At 41.1% G+C, this 18,687-nt stretch overlaps 1 protein-coding gene across 1 annotated transcript in view; it reads left to right on the forward strand.

Annotated features, from left to right (window-relative positions):
* The window catches only part of TPD52 (tumor protein D52), a 188,323-nt gene that overhangs the window by 79,590 nt on the left and 90,046 nt on the right, over positions 1-18,687 (forward strand). The window contains exon 6 of the mRNA XM_074944199.1: positions 7,479-7,660. Within this exon, the coding sequence (XP_074800300.1) occupies positions 7,479-7,660 (182 nt within the window). The remainder of the gene's footprint in view (positions 1-7,478; positions 7,661-18,687) is intronic.

The following is an 18,687-nucleotide window of genomic DNA, read 5'->3' on the forward strand; positions in this document are numbered from 1 at the left end:
CCCACCACTGGCCTAGATGTTTGACACCCTTTTTGTACATCTGAGTTTTATTTGTCATGTTTTTCTAAATTTTTAAAATTTTATCTTCATCATGATTAAGTATACTTTATATCGTAGACAGGTCTGAATGTTTGACAGGAAAGCGAGCAGCTATAAATGACTTGAGGTCCAGAGGTTTGCACTCTCAATTCTGCTGTGTATTCTGGAAGAAAATAATTAGAGGAGACTTAGAAGTCACAAAGAGAAAACAACAAATACATCAGAAGGTGATCTAAGAGTGGAATTACATGTTTGGAAGAAGCTGAAGACACACAAACCAACATCTAATGAGAAATCCTGGAAGTCACACAGAAAATTAACAAAGTTGCAGTTTCTGCCACGAGATTGTAAATGAACATATTGATGATGATGATAGCCCACAGAAAAGTCTTGGAGCTCCTGTACACCAACCGTTAGAACCTCATCCCCATCATAGCAACTTAGAGGAGAGTCTCCCTGCTTCAGGCACATGGGTTTGTAATAAATCACAAGAAGATCCATAATCCCTTCTGAGAGAATTGTCCACCTAGAAGTCAAAATAGGTTCAAAAGAGGGAGATTTCTTGGCACAGCAAAGGTTCGATGAGACCCAGATGTTGATCTCCGTGGTGTCAAGGAACCAAGTTCGTCCATCCATCTTTACCTGCAGCTTCTGCGGCTTCCAGTCTTGTGCGCAGAGCCTATTCCAAGGGCAAGCATGCACATAAGAGAGCTTCAGGAGCTAAACTATTTCCTACAAGAGATGCTTAGAAGAATTAAGATATTATCCAGAGTGACCCATTCCCTCAGTTTGTGAAAACAGAAAACCCATATGATATTAATATTATGAATTTTCCTTCACAGTCCCAAAAATCTTGATCACGGATGTCACACTTTCAGGGTGGAGAGCTCATAGGGGATGTCATAATACACAGGCAATATGCTTGAGATCACTGAGGTTTCAGAGCATCAAATTACTAGAGATGAGAGTGCTAAGGGTAGCCATTGGGACTTCCAGGGTATGTCTACACAGGGATAAAAGCCCTGTGGCATGGCTGCGGCTGGCCTGGATCCGCTGACTTAGGCTTGGGATGGGGCTATGGATGTTCAGGCTTGGACTGGAGCCTGAGCTCAGGGACACTCCACCCTCACAGGGTCCCAAAGCTCAGGCTGCAGCCCAAGCCCAAATGTCTATGCAGCAGTTTTTCAGCCTTGGAGCCCAAGCCCCGTGAGTGCAAGTCAGCTGATCCAGGCCAGCCGAGGTGTTTTATCCTTGTGTAGACATGCCCTCAGAATCGCTTGCAGGCGCAGGTTCTGGATCAGACAACACAATGACTTTGGTATGTCATTGTCTGGCAAGGGAGCAAAGAAGCTTGAGTCTGAACACAAATCAAACATCCTCCATGGGTGCAGTGACACTGAGCCTCCATCAGGAGGATCCACATAAAAGAGACAGTGAACACAAAAGCAGCTAAGACACCAGCATATGGACAATTCAGTGGTTTCTGTATCAAGAAGTATTCCAATTCCTATCCAGGAAGTAAGGCCATGCCCCAGGTGGGCCTATTCATATCCAGTTGAAATGTGAAAACAAGGCTCTTCTTTGTCAGCCTAGCAGATTTAGGGATCTGGGGCAAAATTGGGGATTGGCCCTGCTTTGAGCAGGGGGTTGGACTAGATGACCTCCTGGTCCCTTCCAAACCTAAGATTCTATGATAACCAAATATTCCTCTATACGTCCCTTTTTCTTGTTTCTGCTGGTGAGAGTAATTCAAAATATTAAACTGGAGGAAATGATGGCCATTCTGATTACCCCAAATTGGCTAAGAAGTCAGCAGGCTAAGACCTAGTAGAGTTGCCACAGAGACTGCCAAACCATCTTCCAAGCAGATAGGATCTCCTCTTCTGTGGCTCAGTCTGCATTCCAACTGAGGTTACCTGAGCCTAGTAGCTTGGTATTGAGTGCAAATGCCAAAGAGTGGATACTCCTCCAAAGTCATAAATACCTCTCCTAGCCTCCCATAGACTCCTAAATTCCTAAGTCACTTTTGAAAATAGGACTTAGATTTTTAAGTCACTTGACGCTATTGAACATTTTACCTAATGCTCTTAAAGTCTAATGGGGAGGTCAGTCAGTACCCGTTGTAGATTTTGGCATTGTCTATAAGGTGCTAAAAAGTGCAAGAAATTATATTTGTGCTTTTCTTCAAAATACTTCAACAGGCAGAACCTTAGACAATTTTTACTACTTAGATACGAGGTTTCAAATGCAATAATCGGTTATATAAGATTTTTAGGATGATTCATTTTAGATGTTTGTTTGTGTCACTTAAGCAGCATGTAGGGCAGCCTGAGGATTAGATGAAGCATTACCTAGATTGCCATATCACCTGAAGAAATACAAATTGTTAATGCTTACTGTCAACATTCCTATTGTATCTGGGTTTTATTCTTGAAGCACAGCAAGTGCTTTTGTAAAATTAATTTACTTTACCCAGTTGAATTTAGTTTATATTATTATTATTATTATTATTATTATTGCCTAAATTTGAAAAAAAAATGTGCATTTGTGATTGTAAAGCAGAAGGTTTTTATACAGGATACTTATGCTGGTGGTGCATCAACAGCTACTTCTCTCTCTTGGTAATAGGTGTTTTGTATACACAATTGCTTAAAAGTATTTTAGTCAGAGTTCTGGGGTGCTATGTTTACACTGGTAGTTTCTGAATCAGCAGATTTGCCAGGCGTCAGATCTCTAGCTCAATTTTCAATTCCTGAGGTTTTGCTATGTCAGGACAACCCAAGCTGTTTCTGCATTCCAATAAGTTGGAATTCAAAACTATCCCCTTTTGTTATGATGTTATTAGGAATGAGGTTGCCAAATTTACAGATAGAATGTGATGGCCCTGTTCTAGCTACATGATTACTGCTGTGTGGCTGCTAACTTTTTCAGCATCTGTTTAGTTTAGGCTGGGGTATGTGTGTTTTTTATAGTGTCATATTTGATAAATAACACAGAACTATCTGTTAAGAGTTATGAGATAGAAACATCTTTGCTTCCCATTAAGCATGCTTTTGATTCTTTGATTTAAATACGATATGGTTTCAAGTAGTTTGAAATGTTTTAGTTTTCTGATTGAATAGTTTGTGTCTCATGTTGTCCAGTCTCTTGTAACAATTAAAACACATTACTGCGGATGCGTCAGTAGGTTGTTTGATTAGTTCCTTGGCATGAAGAGATTAGATTTCCCATTCCAAAGGGTAAATAGTATCACAGATGTCTGTAGCAGTGGTACTCTGTATTTTAGACTACATTGTGTAGACGATGTAAAAGATGGTAAAAATGTGAGAGCCTGGAATGTCTTATTTACCATTTAAAAATGACTGGCACATGGGCTAACTTCACTACAGATGGAAGTAGGTATAATTCCCTCACCGCTTATATCAGCAGTGAGTTTCACCCAAGCTTTCTAGATATTGAGCCTTATCCTGCTAGGTCCTGAGCTCCTTGTGTGAGGTTCTGAGTGTCCCCTAATCCCTTTGGAGTTAACATAACATCAGGGCCGGTGCAAGAATGTTTTGCGCCCTAGGCGAAACTTCCACCTTGCACCCCCCCTCCACCCTGAGGCGCCCCCCCCGTAGCAGCTCCCCGCCGCCCCCTCTCCCCTCAGGGAGCCAGGCAGCAACTCCCCTCGGCCTGGGAAGCCATGCGGCAACTCCCCACCCCAGCCCACCTCTGCTCCGCCTCCTGTCCGAGCACGTCGCCACCACCTCTTCTCCCATCTCCCAGGCTTGCAGTGCCAATCAGCTGTTTGGCACGCAAGCCTGGGAGGGAGAGAAGCAGAGCGGGGCGGCGTGCTCAGAGGAGGAGGCAGAGCAGAGGTGAGCTGGGGTGGGGAGCGGTTCCCCTGTGCGTCACATCCTCCCCCCCGTTACTTGCTGCAGGCAGCCCTCCCCGCACCCCTCTGCTGCAGCTCACCTCCGCTCCACTGCCTCCCCAGAGCGCGCTTTTGGCCACCCCCAACCACTTGGCGCCCTACGCGACCGCCTAGTTCGCCTAGTGGTTGCACCAGCCCTGCATAACATGGGTTGAGCCATTCTGAGCTCCTTTCAGGGTTGACCCACTATATAGAAAAAAGTGATGCAACTGTAATTTTTAATAGCATTTAGTAGCTTTGAGACTTTTGATGCTATATATTAAAAAAGCAGGAAATTACTGAAAAGCAATGCTCCTCTACATCAACCAAATCTCTAAAGGTTTGGCTATTTGATTATTACTCATTCCATTGAGATTTGGAGCCCATATGCCTTGGCTTGGAAAAATCAGCAGCCGAAATTATATAAAGAAGTTATTCTGTTAAGGTGGTAATTGCCAAATGCCAAAAAGCAATTGATTAACGGGTTCTCTTTGCAACTTACGAATAAAAATGTTCTTTTTCATGCACTTTCTGTTTCTGGGATGTACTATCTCAAAAACCCACGCGTCCCTCCACAAATTCTCTTGCTTCCCAGAAAAAGGCTGCTGTTATCATATTTTATAGGTATCCATCTTAAAATTAACCGAACTTAAAATTAACCGAACTTAGTATCTTAGTAGTTAGTATTGTTCTCATAAATGCTGCTTTTTCTGACAATGGTATATCTAGGTATTTTAAGGCTTTCATTTCTTAATACTAAGATTAAAGCCTTTTACTTGGAATATTTAGGTACATAGTACCCTGTGTATAGAGCTGAGTATTTACTATTTGGTCTAAATTCTCTTAGAGTTTTTCTTTGAGTGTTTTACTCCTTGGTTATTATGTATTGTCACTGATGGCTGAATTACTAGCTTTTAACTGTACAGTTAAATACTCTCGTCTTGTTTCCAGATCTTTCGTGTCAGTCACATTATGCTCAGTTAGCATCAACCAGCACAGATGGCAGCTAAAGTACCTCAGTTTCACAGAGATGTATTTTTCAGTTATTGTTTTTAATTGGATGTGGAGAGATGTTTTTATTAAAATCCATGGATGAGTGTTCTCAAGAAAATACAGTAGTATCGGACATAATTTAAACCTCACCAGAGAGACAGATTGGGGACCTAGGGGAGCAGGCCTCCCTGAAACCAAAAGAAAAGGGGGAGGTCTCCTTTTGCTTGAGGAGGAGGATTTGTGGTCCCCAATTGTCTTCAAGGGGAAAAAATAGTGTTCTGTGCATTTTGCCAGTCGGCACTTGAATTCAAGTGTTTTGTTTGAGATTTTGGTGTATGAGAAAGAAAAAAAGATATTGCTATGCATTCTCTATGGCAGGGGTTCTCAAACTGGGGGTCGTGAGCCCTCAGGGAGTCGCAACGTTATTACATGGGGGGTTGCAAACTGTCAGCCTCCACCCTCAAAGCCCACTTCACCTCCAGCATTTATAATAATGTTTAAATATAAAAAAAAAAAGTGTTTTTTAATTTCTAAGGGAGGTTGTACTCAGAGGCTTGCTGTGTGAAATGAGTCATCAGTATAAAAGTTTGAGAACCACTGCTCTATGGGTATTTAAAAAAAATCAAGTGTGTACATGTATGTACTTCCATATCATTACTCTGATGAAATATTTTCCATGTTTATATGTGGGGTGTAAATAAAAAAGCTGTGAGTATTAATCCATAATTTGGACCGTTCCTTTTATTATTTAAATACAAAAGCCAAAAAGCTAAATTGTCAAAATTTAAAAAATAATTACAGTCAGTAATGTCTTGCCAAATTTATTTGAGTGCATTTTCAATGAGGAAGTAGTAAATTAAAATCTAATTTTAATAAGGTTCTACATGCAAGTAAATCATATCAACTAGGAAATATACCTTTTAAAGAACTATTACATTATTTTATTAAATTATTGATTAGTTAATGTCTATAGAACACTTTGAAGATATGCCTTACTACATAGGTGCAAAGTATTACCTATCAGCATGGATTCACCAAGGGTAGGTCATGCCTGACTAATCTAATAGCCTTCTATGATGAGATTACTGATTCTGTGGATGAAGGGAAAGCAGTGGATGTATTGTTTCTTGACTTTAGCAAAGCTTTTGACATGGTCTCCCACAGTATTCTTGTCAGCAAGTTAAAGAAGTATGGGCTGGATGAATGCACTATAAGGTGGGTAGAAAGTTGGCTAGATTGTCAGGCTCAACGGGTAGTGATCAATGGCTCCATGTCTAGTTGGCAGCCGGTGTCAAGTGGAGTGCCCCGGGGTCGGTCCTGGGGCCGGTTTTGTTCAATATCTTCATAAATGATCTGGAGGATGGTGTGGATTGCACCCTCAGCAAATTTGTGGATGATACTAAACTAGGAGGAGTGGTAGATACGCTGGAGGGGAGGGATAGGATACAGAAGGACCTAGACAAATTGGAGGATTGGGCCAAAAGAAACCTGATGAGGTTCAATAAGGATAAGTGCAGGGTCCTGCACTTAGGACGGAAGAACCCAATGCACAGCTACAGACTAGGGACCGAATGGCTAGGCAGCAGTTCTGCGGAAAAGGACCTAGGGGTTACAGTGGACGAGAAGCTGGATATGAGTCAGCAGTGTGCCCTTGTTGCCAAGAAGGCCAATGGCATTTTGGGATGTATAAGTAGGGCCATAGCGAGCGGATCGAGGGACGTGATCGTTCCCCTCTATTCGACATTAGTGAGGCCTCATCTGGAGTACTGTGTCCAGTTTTGGGCCCCACACTACAAGAAGGACGTGGATAAATTGGAGAGAGTCCAGCGAAGGGCAACAAAAATGATTAGGGGTCTGGAACACATGACTTATGAGGAGAGGCTGAGGGAACTGAGATTGTTTAGTCTGCAGAATAGAAGAATGAGGGGGGATTTGATAGCTGCTTTCAACTACCTGAGAGGTGGTTCCAGAGAGGATGGTTCTAGACTATTCTCAGTGGTAGAAGAGGACAGGACAAGGAGTAATGGTCTCAAGTTGCAGTGGGGGAGGTTTAGGTTGGATATTAGGAAAAACTTTTTCACTAGGAGGGTGGTGAAACACTGGAATGCGTTACCTAGGGAGGTGGTAGAATCTCCTTCCTTGGAAGTTTTTAAGGTCAGGCTTGACAAAGCCCTGGCTGGGATGATTTGATTGGGGATTGGTCCTGCTTTGAGCAGGGGGTTGGACTAGATGACCTCCTGAGGTCCCTTCCAACCCTGATATTCTATGATTCTATTATTTATCATCTCTGTATAGCTGAACTGTTAAAATATTGCCCTTTTTAATATGTAAAATGTTTTGGATCAGAGAAATAATATACCATAAACTGAAGTCCTCTCAAAAGGCGAGAATTTACAAAAAATGTACCAAGGACATGAAATTTTGAATTGTATTGTAGTGAATGGCTTTTGTTTGTACATTAAAAATAAGATTTAGTATCTCGTTTAGACATTAGTTGCATTTTATGTATGGAAATATGTTTAACATTTTTTTTCCTTATATTTATCTGTAGGTGCCTTCAAAAAATGTGGAATCCTTCGCATCCATGTTGAGACGCTCTCCTTTAGTTCAGATGGGGCCCGCCAAAGACAAAATAGTGCTTGGTCAAATCTTCCACATTGTAGAAGATGATCTTTATATCGATTTCGGTGGCAAGTTTCACTGTGTGTGCAAACGACCAGACGTAGATGGAGAGTAAGTAATACTATTGTGGTAAAGGAATAAAATTTGCAAGAAAACCAGGATACCTAGGCAGTCAGAAATCTCTTTGGAATGATCTCAGATAGGGTTTCTTTGTAATTTATTAATTTTAAACTGCTGAACTATAGATTGCAGGTGGAGAGCTAATCCAAATCACAAAAAGGTTTGGTTTTGCTCCGAAGTCACTGCATTAAAAGAGCAGATTCCCTTACATTATCAATCATTGGCACACAAATGTTACAAACTCTTTAAAGCCCAGAGGGGAATTACTTTTGTTAAATGTGTGATTTGTAAACAGAACATTAACTGGAGATCCGAAGTAATTTATTTGTTAATGTTTTCTGTCTTCTTTTAGTTCAGGTTTTTAAATTGTCAGAATTTTATCTTTGCGCCTTGAAATGCACATTGACCACAAATGAATAATGAACAATTGGACTGAGATAAATTGTGATGACATAAATGGATAAATATGATCCAGTTTAGATTCACTGCCTGTTTCTAGTTGAGTGCACCACGAATATATTTGTATAAGCTTTTCTCTGATGGGCAAAATATATGCATGAAATGTCAGATTCCTGTATTTGTAGATGTTGGTTTCAAAAGAAACAATTAATTAAAACCATCTATTTCTGTAGAAAACAAGCTTTATTTTTTTGAGGAGAAACATATTTCAGCTGTTATGAGTACAAAGAAGATAGCATTACACATGTGAACTGAATATAAACTGGGTTCATTGTTGTCTTCCTTACTTTTCAGAGACAGCTCCATACGTCTGCAGCTGGGTTGCAGATTGCCCAGTGGCAATGGTAGCAGCGTGAAATTAACAGCTCAGTTTCACTTTTGGTATCCTGAAACTTGTGGCGTTTGGTTAAGCTGTTAGCTTTCTCATGCAGCAGCATGATTCCTATGAGCAGAAAGGAGAACAGGAACTGAGATGAGGAAGGAGGCTCCAAAAACGGGGACTAGGGAGGAGCAGAGTAGCACAGACCCACTCTCTGGAAGCAGACTGGAGGCTCTGGTGAGGCAAGAAGAGACAAAATTCCTTTTCCCTTCCGGCAGCCAAAGGAGGGTTGAGCTTCAGATTTACCAGACACCTAATGCCAGAGGCTGATCATAAAAGATAGAGCCTCAGAAGCCTCTAGGGACAGCACCCTAGTAGAGATATTGTTGCTTGCCCTATTTGCAGCTGCTGGGGAACAGGGCTTCTCACCAGGTTCTTGCCCTTGGACCTTGCTGATGGGAGCCCCCTTCTTGTCTTTCATATCTGAATCTGGCTAGTAGGTTTACTCTTCTGTCCAGTAGGTGTCTGGTCAAAAACTATAATAGGCATCAGTGTGTCAAAGTTGTGAAACCAAACATTTACTGAAAATGTATTTTTTGTGAAAACTTGAGCACATTGAGAATAAAAACTCACTTTCATTATTCAGTTCACTTTCACTCTTTAGTTTTTGTGCATTAGCACAATGCTGTGGTGCTTGAGTTCACAATGCTATGGTACATTTAAATCTACCCCCAACTTAAAAAAATTTTTTTAAAGGTTTGAAAATATTTGTATTGGGTTGGATGAAACCCCTCACTACCATACCTAAAATAATTGTCTTAAACTGTCTTGACAATAAAAGCCAACTCTAGAGTATTTTGATTTCCAAAAGTTTTTAATTTGAAATAACAAGTTTGTGCATAAGACTCTAATGTAATTTTGTAATCAAACAGCATTTGCGTATTCATGATTTTGCTCCCTAATGTTTTCTAAAATAACGGCATAGTGATTTTTGTAGTATTGCCTCTCTGACAGCAGATGTGTTTGACAGGCCTGTGACTTTCAAAGCAGATATGATTGACAAATATAAGGTAGATAGCACGTGCCATGAATAGTAGTAGTACATTTTTTGACACAGACATGAAATAAACAAGGTAATTTCTCAGTTCAGGCTATATGTAGGGTAAAAATAAAGGGGGATTAATTCTGCGTGTGGTGAGCATCTCCAAAGAAAGTCCTCCAGCCCTATTGACTTCACTGGGAGCTCAGTACACTCAGCACTCTCAGGACCAGGTCTATAGAATCAACCTATATTATGTATTCAAGGCAACTAAATTTAAAATGCAGAAAAGAGAGAAAATTCAGGGTGGGAAAAGGCAAAAGAAAATCCAACCTTTATACATAGTTCTAGTGAATTTTATGTTCACAGTTTATTTAGAATCTTGATTTAATATTATGATAGTTTAAAATTTGATCCATTACTATCATAAATTTACTTATAAAAGATAGAAAACTTTAAAGTCTGTGGTTAATGTAGCTCATACAGTGAGAATGATCAGTAATCATGGCAATCATAATAGGTCTTAATGTCTTGTGTTAACAGGACATTGCATCATATTTTGGTGACCGAACATAGCACAGGAAAGAGAAGAAATGTATCTCAAAGGAATTTGTCCCCAAGTCCAATAGTGTTTGTGCCTGAATGGACCCATCTCTAGTGTTCCTTTTCCCCATCTTTCTTTTAAGGTTTACATTTGAACATGTATTGTGGTGGGTGGATTGGGGTGGGGCTAAGGAGTTGGAAGTATAGAGCTCAACTAAATTACTACCAAACCATCACTTAACCCTCCACAGATACTCCAGAACAAGTGCAAGATTAGCCCCTGTTGGTTTTTAAATTCGCATATAAATAGATAGATTAATTTTGATGAAATTGACATGGGGGTGGTGTTAGTACTCTATCTGATAGTTTTTGTTTTAGTGTCAACAGTTATATTATGAGATGTCTTCTTCCTACAGAACATAGTTAAACTAATTATCCAAAACTTGGCACATTGGTCAGTGTGTGCGCACAAGGGACTTTTGGATCAAAAGCAAATCTGGAAACTGCTATCTTGGCTAGATGCATTAATATTTAAGTAGTCATAACTATGTCTTGAAGTTAATGCCTCATGAAGAGGAATAAGTGGGAAGGTCATGCCTCTGCTTGTCTGATTACTTCTGTCTGCTTGCAGACTAAAGACAGCAGTGCACTGATTTTATAAAATTAAGGTTGCATTCTCAGAACAATACTACCTTCTCATGTTTAATAAGAACCTGGTATAAATAATGTGTGGAGACTCTGCTTTGGATATTCCTGTGTCCCTCACCTGAGACAGAGATGGAGACTGACTTCCAGTTTGGAAGCAAATGAATAATCATTTTTTACAAAAAAAAAAAAAAAAAATCCTTAGTTTGGCAGAAGATGCTAACGTAGTTCTTTTCTAGAAAGTGACAGGGTAAGAATATCATCCTCTTTTATAAAAAGAAAAGGAGTACTTGTGGCACCTTAGAGACTAACCAATTTATTTGAGCATAAGCTTTCGTGAGCTACAGCTCACTTCATCAGATGCATACTGTGGAAAGTATAGAAGATCTTTTTATACACACAAAGCATGAAAAAATGGGTGTTTACCACTACAAAAGGTTTTCTCTCCCCCCACCCCACTCTCCTGCTGGTAATAGCTTATCTAAAGTGATCACTCTCCTTACAATGTGTATGATAATCAAGTTGGGCCATTTCCAGCACAAATCCAGGTCTCCCCCCCCCCCCTTCACAAACCCACTCTCCTGTTGGTAATAGCTTATCTAAAGGGGGGGAGAAAACCTGGATTTGTGCTGGAAATGGCCCAACTTGATTATCATACACATTGTAAGGAGAATGATCACTTTAGATAAGCTATTACCAGCAGGAGAGTGGGGTGGGGGAAGAGAAAACCTTTTGTAGTGGTAAACACCCATTTTTTCATGCTTTGTGTGTATAAAAAGATCTTCTACACTTTCCACAGTATGCATCCGATGAAGTGAGCTGTAGCTCACGAAAGCTTATGCTCAAATAAATTGGTTAGTCTCTAAGGTGCCACAAGTACTCCTTTTCTTTTTGAGAATACAGACTAACACGGCTGTTACTCTGAATCCTCTTTTATATATATCCTCATATATGTTCTTTGTATGGGTTTAGAGTAGAGGTTCTCAACCTGGACCCCACAGGCTGTTTGTGGCCCACTCAGCACAGAACTGTGGCTGATTTGACATCCTCAGGGCCATACAGGTAGTACTGGATGCGGCCCACAACGGTAAATAGGTTGAGAACCACTGGATTAGAGCCATCCCTACTCACACTGGTGACCATAATAACATTTTATTATACTTTCTATTAGCACTGTAGAGCAGGGGTGGGCAAACTATGGCCTGTGGGCCGGATCTGGCCCACGGGATTGCCTCCTGTGGTGCCGCAGGCCCCGCGCCACTCTCGGAAGTGGCCGGCACCACATCCCTGGGGCCCTGGTGGGATGGGGGCGGGCAGAGAGCTCGGTGCGTTCCCCTTGCCTCCAGGCACCACCCCCCGCAGCTCCCATTGGCCGGGAACAGGGAACCGCAGCCAATGGGAGCTTCAGGGTAGGTACCTGGAGGCGTGGCAAAGGCAGCGCACGGAGCCCTGTGCCCCTCCCTCCTGGAGCGGCGCTGCCACCCCGGAGCCGCTTTAGGTAAGCGGCGCTGAACCACTGGAGCCCGAACCCCCCCCCGCACCCCTCACCCCAACTCCCTGCCCTGAGCCCCGCTGCACCCTGTACCACCATGCACCACAACCCTCTGCCCTGAGCTCCCTCCCGCAGTCCGCACCCCTCCTGCACCCCAACCCCCTGCCCTGAGCCCCCTGCAACACCCCGCATGCCTCCTGCACCCAACCCCCTGCCCTGAGCTCCCTCCCGCAGTCCACCCTCGTCCTGCACTCCGCACCCCTCCTGTACCCCAACCCCCTTCCCTGAGCCCCCTCACATACCCCGCACCCCTCCTCCACCCCAATCCCTTGCCCTGAGCCCATTCCTGTACACTGCACCCCCTCCCACAACCCACACTGCCTCCCACACCCCAAACCCCTGCCCTGGCTCTGCATACAATTTCCCCACCCAGATGTGGCCCTCGGCCCAAAAAGTTTGCCCACCACTGCTGTAGAGTCAATCTAGCTGGAGAGTGAATTGTCTGATATTGTGACTCACGTTGCCAACAGAAATGTTTACAAAGTGGATATTTATTGTTGATAGAGCATGAGCCAGAAAGGAGACATCTTGACTTTCAGATTGCATATTGAATGTAGAGGGCTAAACTAACAATTTAGAAAAAGCATCAGATTTAATTTGCAGTTACTGAAACAGACATGGAACCTTGTGATGCTATTCTTACAAGTCACTTTCCAGAGTAGAACTATACTTTTATACCTATTCTAGTGTGACTTGTACTGCAGACCTCTCTTTTTAATTTGTTCTTCTCTTTTCAGGAATGTTAAACTCCCCAAAAGTGTTACTTTTTGACAACAATAAGAAAAAACGGGGAGAAAAAGTACCTTTTGCCCCTTAATAATCCTGTCTCAAGTGATGAGCCTGCAATGCTTCCTCGATAACTTTGGCTTATTACTCTAGAACCGAGGTCCTCAAACTTCACTGAGCTGTGACCCCCTTCTGACAACAGAAATTCTTACAAAATCCCAGGAGGGTCTTAGGCCTGAACCCACCCAAGCCCCGACTCCCCAGTCCGGCGGGGCCAAAGCCAAAGCCTGCTGCCCTGGGTGTGGAGGCCAAAGTTGAACCCCGAGGGGAGGCTGTAACCTGAAGCCGAAGCGTGAGCCCAGTCACGCTGGGGCGTCAGCCCTGGGCAGTGGGGCTTAGTCTTTGGCTTCGACCCTGGGCCCCAGCAAGTCTAACACTAGCCCTGGCAACCCCTTTAAAATGGGGTCGTGATCCACAGTTTGAGAATCGCTACTCTAGAACAATCATCTAGAATTAGTTTGTAGTCTCCTAGAGCATAATAAAACCTACCTTTCATTATCCAGCACAATCTTTGAGCTGCAGGGTGACTTTTGGTTCTTCAAAGCAAACAAAACTCTTGTAGACCTGTTCAGTGGAGCCTGTGCCTATTAACCAGCTTCTAAAAATCCTAATTCTCTCAATTCTTTTTGCCTCCTCCAGGAGGCAAATTCCATTCAGCATAAAGTCCTTGCACTGCTGGGCAAAGGAAGATATATATTTTATTTAATTAAATATTTATGTATTTATTTATTAAATATTTTCCCTTTCTTTTCACGGATAGAGTATTTCCTTTTATTAAGTAATTGCAGAGCAGCAACCTCATAATCCCCCAGAATATGTCTGCACAAGAACTGTGCAAGTATCTGATTTTTTTGGTTTGCTGGCAGTTACGAAAAATAAAGTTTCAGGTAGACCCAAAACACTTTGTTTTACCTGAAACAAAATGTTTCATTTCCATTTTGAGCTCTTCAAACATATTTAATTTTTTTAAATAAAGTTGAAGGAAATTTGTTAAGTAAAAGTAGTATTGAATTATCAAATATTTGAATTGAAATATCAAAACGTTTAGTTTCAAAAATATCAAAATGAAACATTTTGATTTTCTTTGGATTTTTTTTTTTGTAGTTTTAGTTTTTTTCATCAACTGAAACAATACAGCCCAAATTTGCAAAATGTTTTGGCTGATCCAAATTTGCATTTTTCTCCAAAAAAATGTTTTGACCAAAAAGTTTTGCCCCATCCGTTCTCACCATTACATAAATTAATTTGCAGCCTTGAGTTGAAACCACTTCTGGTTAAAAGAAATCCTGGAAACAGTACTGATAGAGGTTTAAAAACAATGAATATAATGGGGAAGTGAAGACTAGAAACTCTTCTCTTGCAATTCATTGTCTGTTTCTCCTTTTGGAAAATATTACTTCATGAATTTGTAAAGTCTGTTGTTATACATCATTATTGATGTTTGCTTGCTTCGGGATCAGAATCTGCCATATTTGGAGTATAGTCAGTTTACTATGGGCCAAATGCATTGCTGGTGTAATGTCAATGGAGTGAAACTAGGATGCACTTGTCCGCTAATAGCAGGTTGCCATGTAGGATTTATTTGATGTTACAAAGATATTACCGTCATTCTTGCAGAACAAGAAAATATGAATATGGGGCATTACTAAATACATGACATTTTATTTTATATATTGCAGTTATTAAAAACAGCATCTTTCCTAGCATGCATTATTTAATCTTGTATAAAGTCCCTGTAAAAAGTGCAGTTTCTGTAAAATGATTTGTAATCCACCCAGAGATAACATGCAAGGCAAAGAGATACTATGGAAAAATAGGAGTATGCTAGATTACGTTTTTTCTGTCGCTGAAAGTTTTTTCTTTTGGGTAGTAGAAAGGGAACAAAGCCTTCAAAAGAATAGTGCCTGTTTTTAATAGATCTCCCAAAAGAACAGTAGTATAAACCATGACACAGAGGTTCTGTTCCAACCTGTTTCTGTCATCACTGGGTGGGATTCTTAAGAACTGTTAAGTCTGGGAAGGAGTTGTGCTGATTTTGTTTCTTGTAAGGTCTGCACCTGTATCATTAATGACCATTCCCAGTAAAAACGCAATGGCTTCTGGTAGTTTTCTGAAATGTGCGATTGCAGGACCCCTATCTGTGCCAGTCTGAGGTTGCTTCGTTTTCGAAGACTGTTGTAATCCTCTAGCAACTTTATCAAGTTACAGAATCTAAAAGGTACTTCTTTAAATTTGCATGTGCAGCTGTTGCAGGGATTTCCAATACATCCTGTGGCAATTTACTTAACACCTTTTAGTGTGTGCCAAATTTGCATTGGGGAGGAGGGGAGAAGGAGGGAAAGAAATCATATGATGCTAGTTGCAATTCAGAGCATAAGGAGTACTAGTGGCACCTTAGAGACTAACCAGTTTATTTGAGCATCCGATGAAGTGAGCTGTAGCTCATGAAAGCTTATGCTCAAATAAATTGGTTAGTCTCTAAGGTGCCACTAGTACTCTTTTTCTTTTTGCAAATACAGACGAACACGGCTGCTACTCTGAAACCTGAATTCAGAGCATGACGGCTTCATGACCTTCATAAAACATTAGGTAATGTTACTTTTGTAAACTATACCAAAATATTTATACTGCTTGAATGGTTGCCAAGGTGAATTTTATTTGGGAAACATTCACACACTTTTGTTTTCTGTATTAAAATTATTTTATATGTTAGGAGGAAGTGAAACTAATTATTCTAAAAAATATCTTTTTATGTAGTTGATTTGTTGGGTGTTTTTCCCCCTAGCAGTTACGTTTAATTAAGACAATTTGAGCTGTACTGTTTCCAATAATGATGGATGAAGTGTGGATATTTAAGATTAAAACATGTTTAATAAAATTAGAGCTAGGTTCAGTGAGAGATTCCGGTTAGTAGATGATTTTGATATTTCAAAATTTGGTTTCATTCCAGTTTGGACCAAAACACCCTAATTTCAAAATTCTCCATGAAACGGAATGGACCGCTAGCTCCAGGTTAGTGTATCTGGTGGACTGCTGTGGATCCTGGAAGCCCTGGGGTCCCCAACTCAGAGGCAGTTCACCTGGCTGGCTGCCCCAGACTCTAGAAGTCCTGGGGTCCCCAGTAATGAGGAGCTGAATAGGTGAGCTGGCAGGAAATTAGTCAGATTTCCATCAGAAACCTGTCTCATTGCCAGTAGAACTTTGTCAAAATCAAACCATCTCTATGAAACATTTTGATAAATAGGCAAATTTGAACCAAAAATGTTGTTTTGGAATTTTCCTGACCAGATGTAAAAAAAATTCTACCATTCCTTTTTCCAGACCTCGCTATAAAAATAGTTGAAAATGTTTAATGTGCATCAAAGAAAAGGAAAACATAAGATATTAATTTTACATTACTAAAGTATTAAGCACAATATTTTAATTTACGTTTCTTAGGCTTGATCTACACTAGTAACTTATGTTGGTATAACTATGTCACGCAGGGCTATGGAAAAGACAACCCCTGAGCGACGCAGTTATAGCAACCTAACTGCCGGTGTAGACAGTGCTATGCGATAGGAGTGCTTCTCCTGTTGACCTAGCTACGACCTCTCGAAGAGGTGGATTACCGATGTCGATGGGGTAAGCCCTCCTGTCACATAGGTAGCATCTACATTGAAGCACTACAGTGGCGCAGCTGCACCACTGCACCATTTTAAGTGTAGACAAGCCCTTGGATTTCAGACGTTTGGCCAAAATATAACAACTGGCCTCAAAGTCACACCTAGGAAGTTGTGCATCCACCCACATTTGCAAAAGAGTTACCTCTTTCGGTGCTGATCCAGTAGAGCACTGAAGCACACATGCTATTTTATGCTTCTGAATACTCAAGTTATCTTCAGTGGGACTATGCATCTGATTAAAGTATGCATCTGCTTAGATGTGTTGCTTGACCACAGACTGTGCATAAATGCCTGGATGGTTGTGTCTATGATTGGGGTTTTTACAAAAAGAATTCTTACCTGTGTCTAGGGCTGGTAGGAGTTGTAGTATAGATAAGTGTCTGACGGCTTCCTGTGTTTTTGCCAGTGTGTTGTTAAAATCATAGAATTGTAGGACTGAAAGGACCTCAAGAAGTCTTCTAGTCCAGTGCTCTGTACTTGAGGCAGGACTAAGTATTATCTAGACCATCCCTGACAGGAGTTTGTCTAACCTGGTCTTAAAACTCTCCAATGATGGAGATTCCACAATCTCTCTAGGTAATGTAGTCCAGTGCTTAACCGCCCTGACAATTAGGAAGTTTTTCCTAATGTCCAACCTAAACCACTCTTGCTACAGTTCAAGCCCATTGCTACTTGTCCTATCCTCAGAGGTTAATGAGAACAATTTACCACCCTCCTCCTTGTAATAATCTTTTATGTACTTGAAAACTGTTACCATGTCCCCTCTCAGTCTTCTCTTCTCCAGACTAAACAAACTCATTTTTTTCAATCGTCCCTCATATTTCATGTTTTCTAAACCTTTGATAATTTTTGTTGCTCTTCTCTCGACTTTCTCCAGTTTGTCCACATCATTCCTGAAATGTGGCACCTAGAACTGGACACAATACTCCAGTTGAAGCCTAACCAACGTGGAGTAGAGCAGAAGAATTACTTCTCATATCTTGCTTACAACACTCCTGATAATACATCCCAGAATGTTGTTTGCTTTTTTTACAACAGTGTTACCCTGTTTACTCATATTTAGCTTGTGATCCGCTCTGATCCCCAGATCTCTTTCCGCAGTACTCCTTCCTAGGCAGTCATTTACTATTTTGTATGTGTGCAACTGACCATTCCTTCCTAAGTGGGGTACTTTGGATTTTTCCTAATTGAATTTCATCCTATTTACTTCAGACCATTTGTCCAAATCATTTTGAATTTTAAATCCTATCCTTCAAAGCCTTTGCAACCTCTCCACAGACTTTATCAGTGTACTCTCTGTGCCATTATCTAAATCATTGATGAAGATATTTAACAGAATCGGACCTGATCCCTACAGGACCACACTTGATTTGCCTTTCCACCATGACTGTGAACCACTGATAACTACCCTCTGGGAACCGTTTTCCAGTTAATTATGCCACCATCTTATACTAGCTCCATCTAGGTTGTATTTCCCTAGTTTGTTTATGAAAAGGTCATGCAAGACCGTATCAAAAGCCTTACTAAAGTCAAGATATAACAGATCTATCACTTTCCCCCATCCACAAGGCTTGTTACCCTGTCAAAGAAAGCTATTAGGTTGGTTTGACATGATTTGCTGTTGACAAATCCATGCCGAGTGTTACTTATCACCTTATTATCTTCTCGGTGTTTGCAAACAGATTGCTTAATTATTTACTCCATCATCTTTCCAGGTACTGAAGTTAAACTGACTGATCTGTAATTTCTTGGGTTGTTCTTTTTCCCCTTTTTATAGATTGGCACTGTATTTGCCATTTTCCAGTCCTCTGGAATCTCACCCATCTTCCATGACTTTTTGAAGATAATTGCTAATAGCTCAGATATCTCCTCAGTCAGCTCCTTGAGTATTCTAGGACAGTGATTTTAAAACTGCGGGTCGCGACCCAGTACTGGGTCACGGAATGGAAGCCGCTGGGTCGCGGCGACTCTGGTCAGCACCACCGACTGAGCCATTAAAAGTCCCGTTGG

This window comes from Natator depressus, chromosome 2 (assembly GCF_965152275.1).
Source record: "Natator depressus isolate rNatDep1 chromosome 2, rNatDep2.hap1, whole genome shotgun sequence".
NCBI classification, from domain to species: Eukaryota; Metazoa; Chordata; order Testudines; family Cheloniidae; genus Natator; species Natator depressus.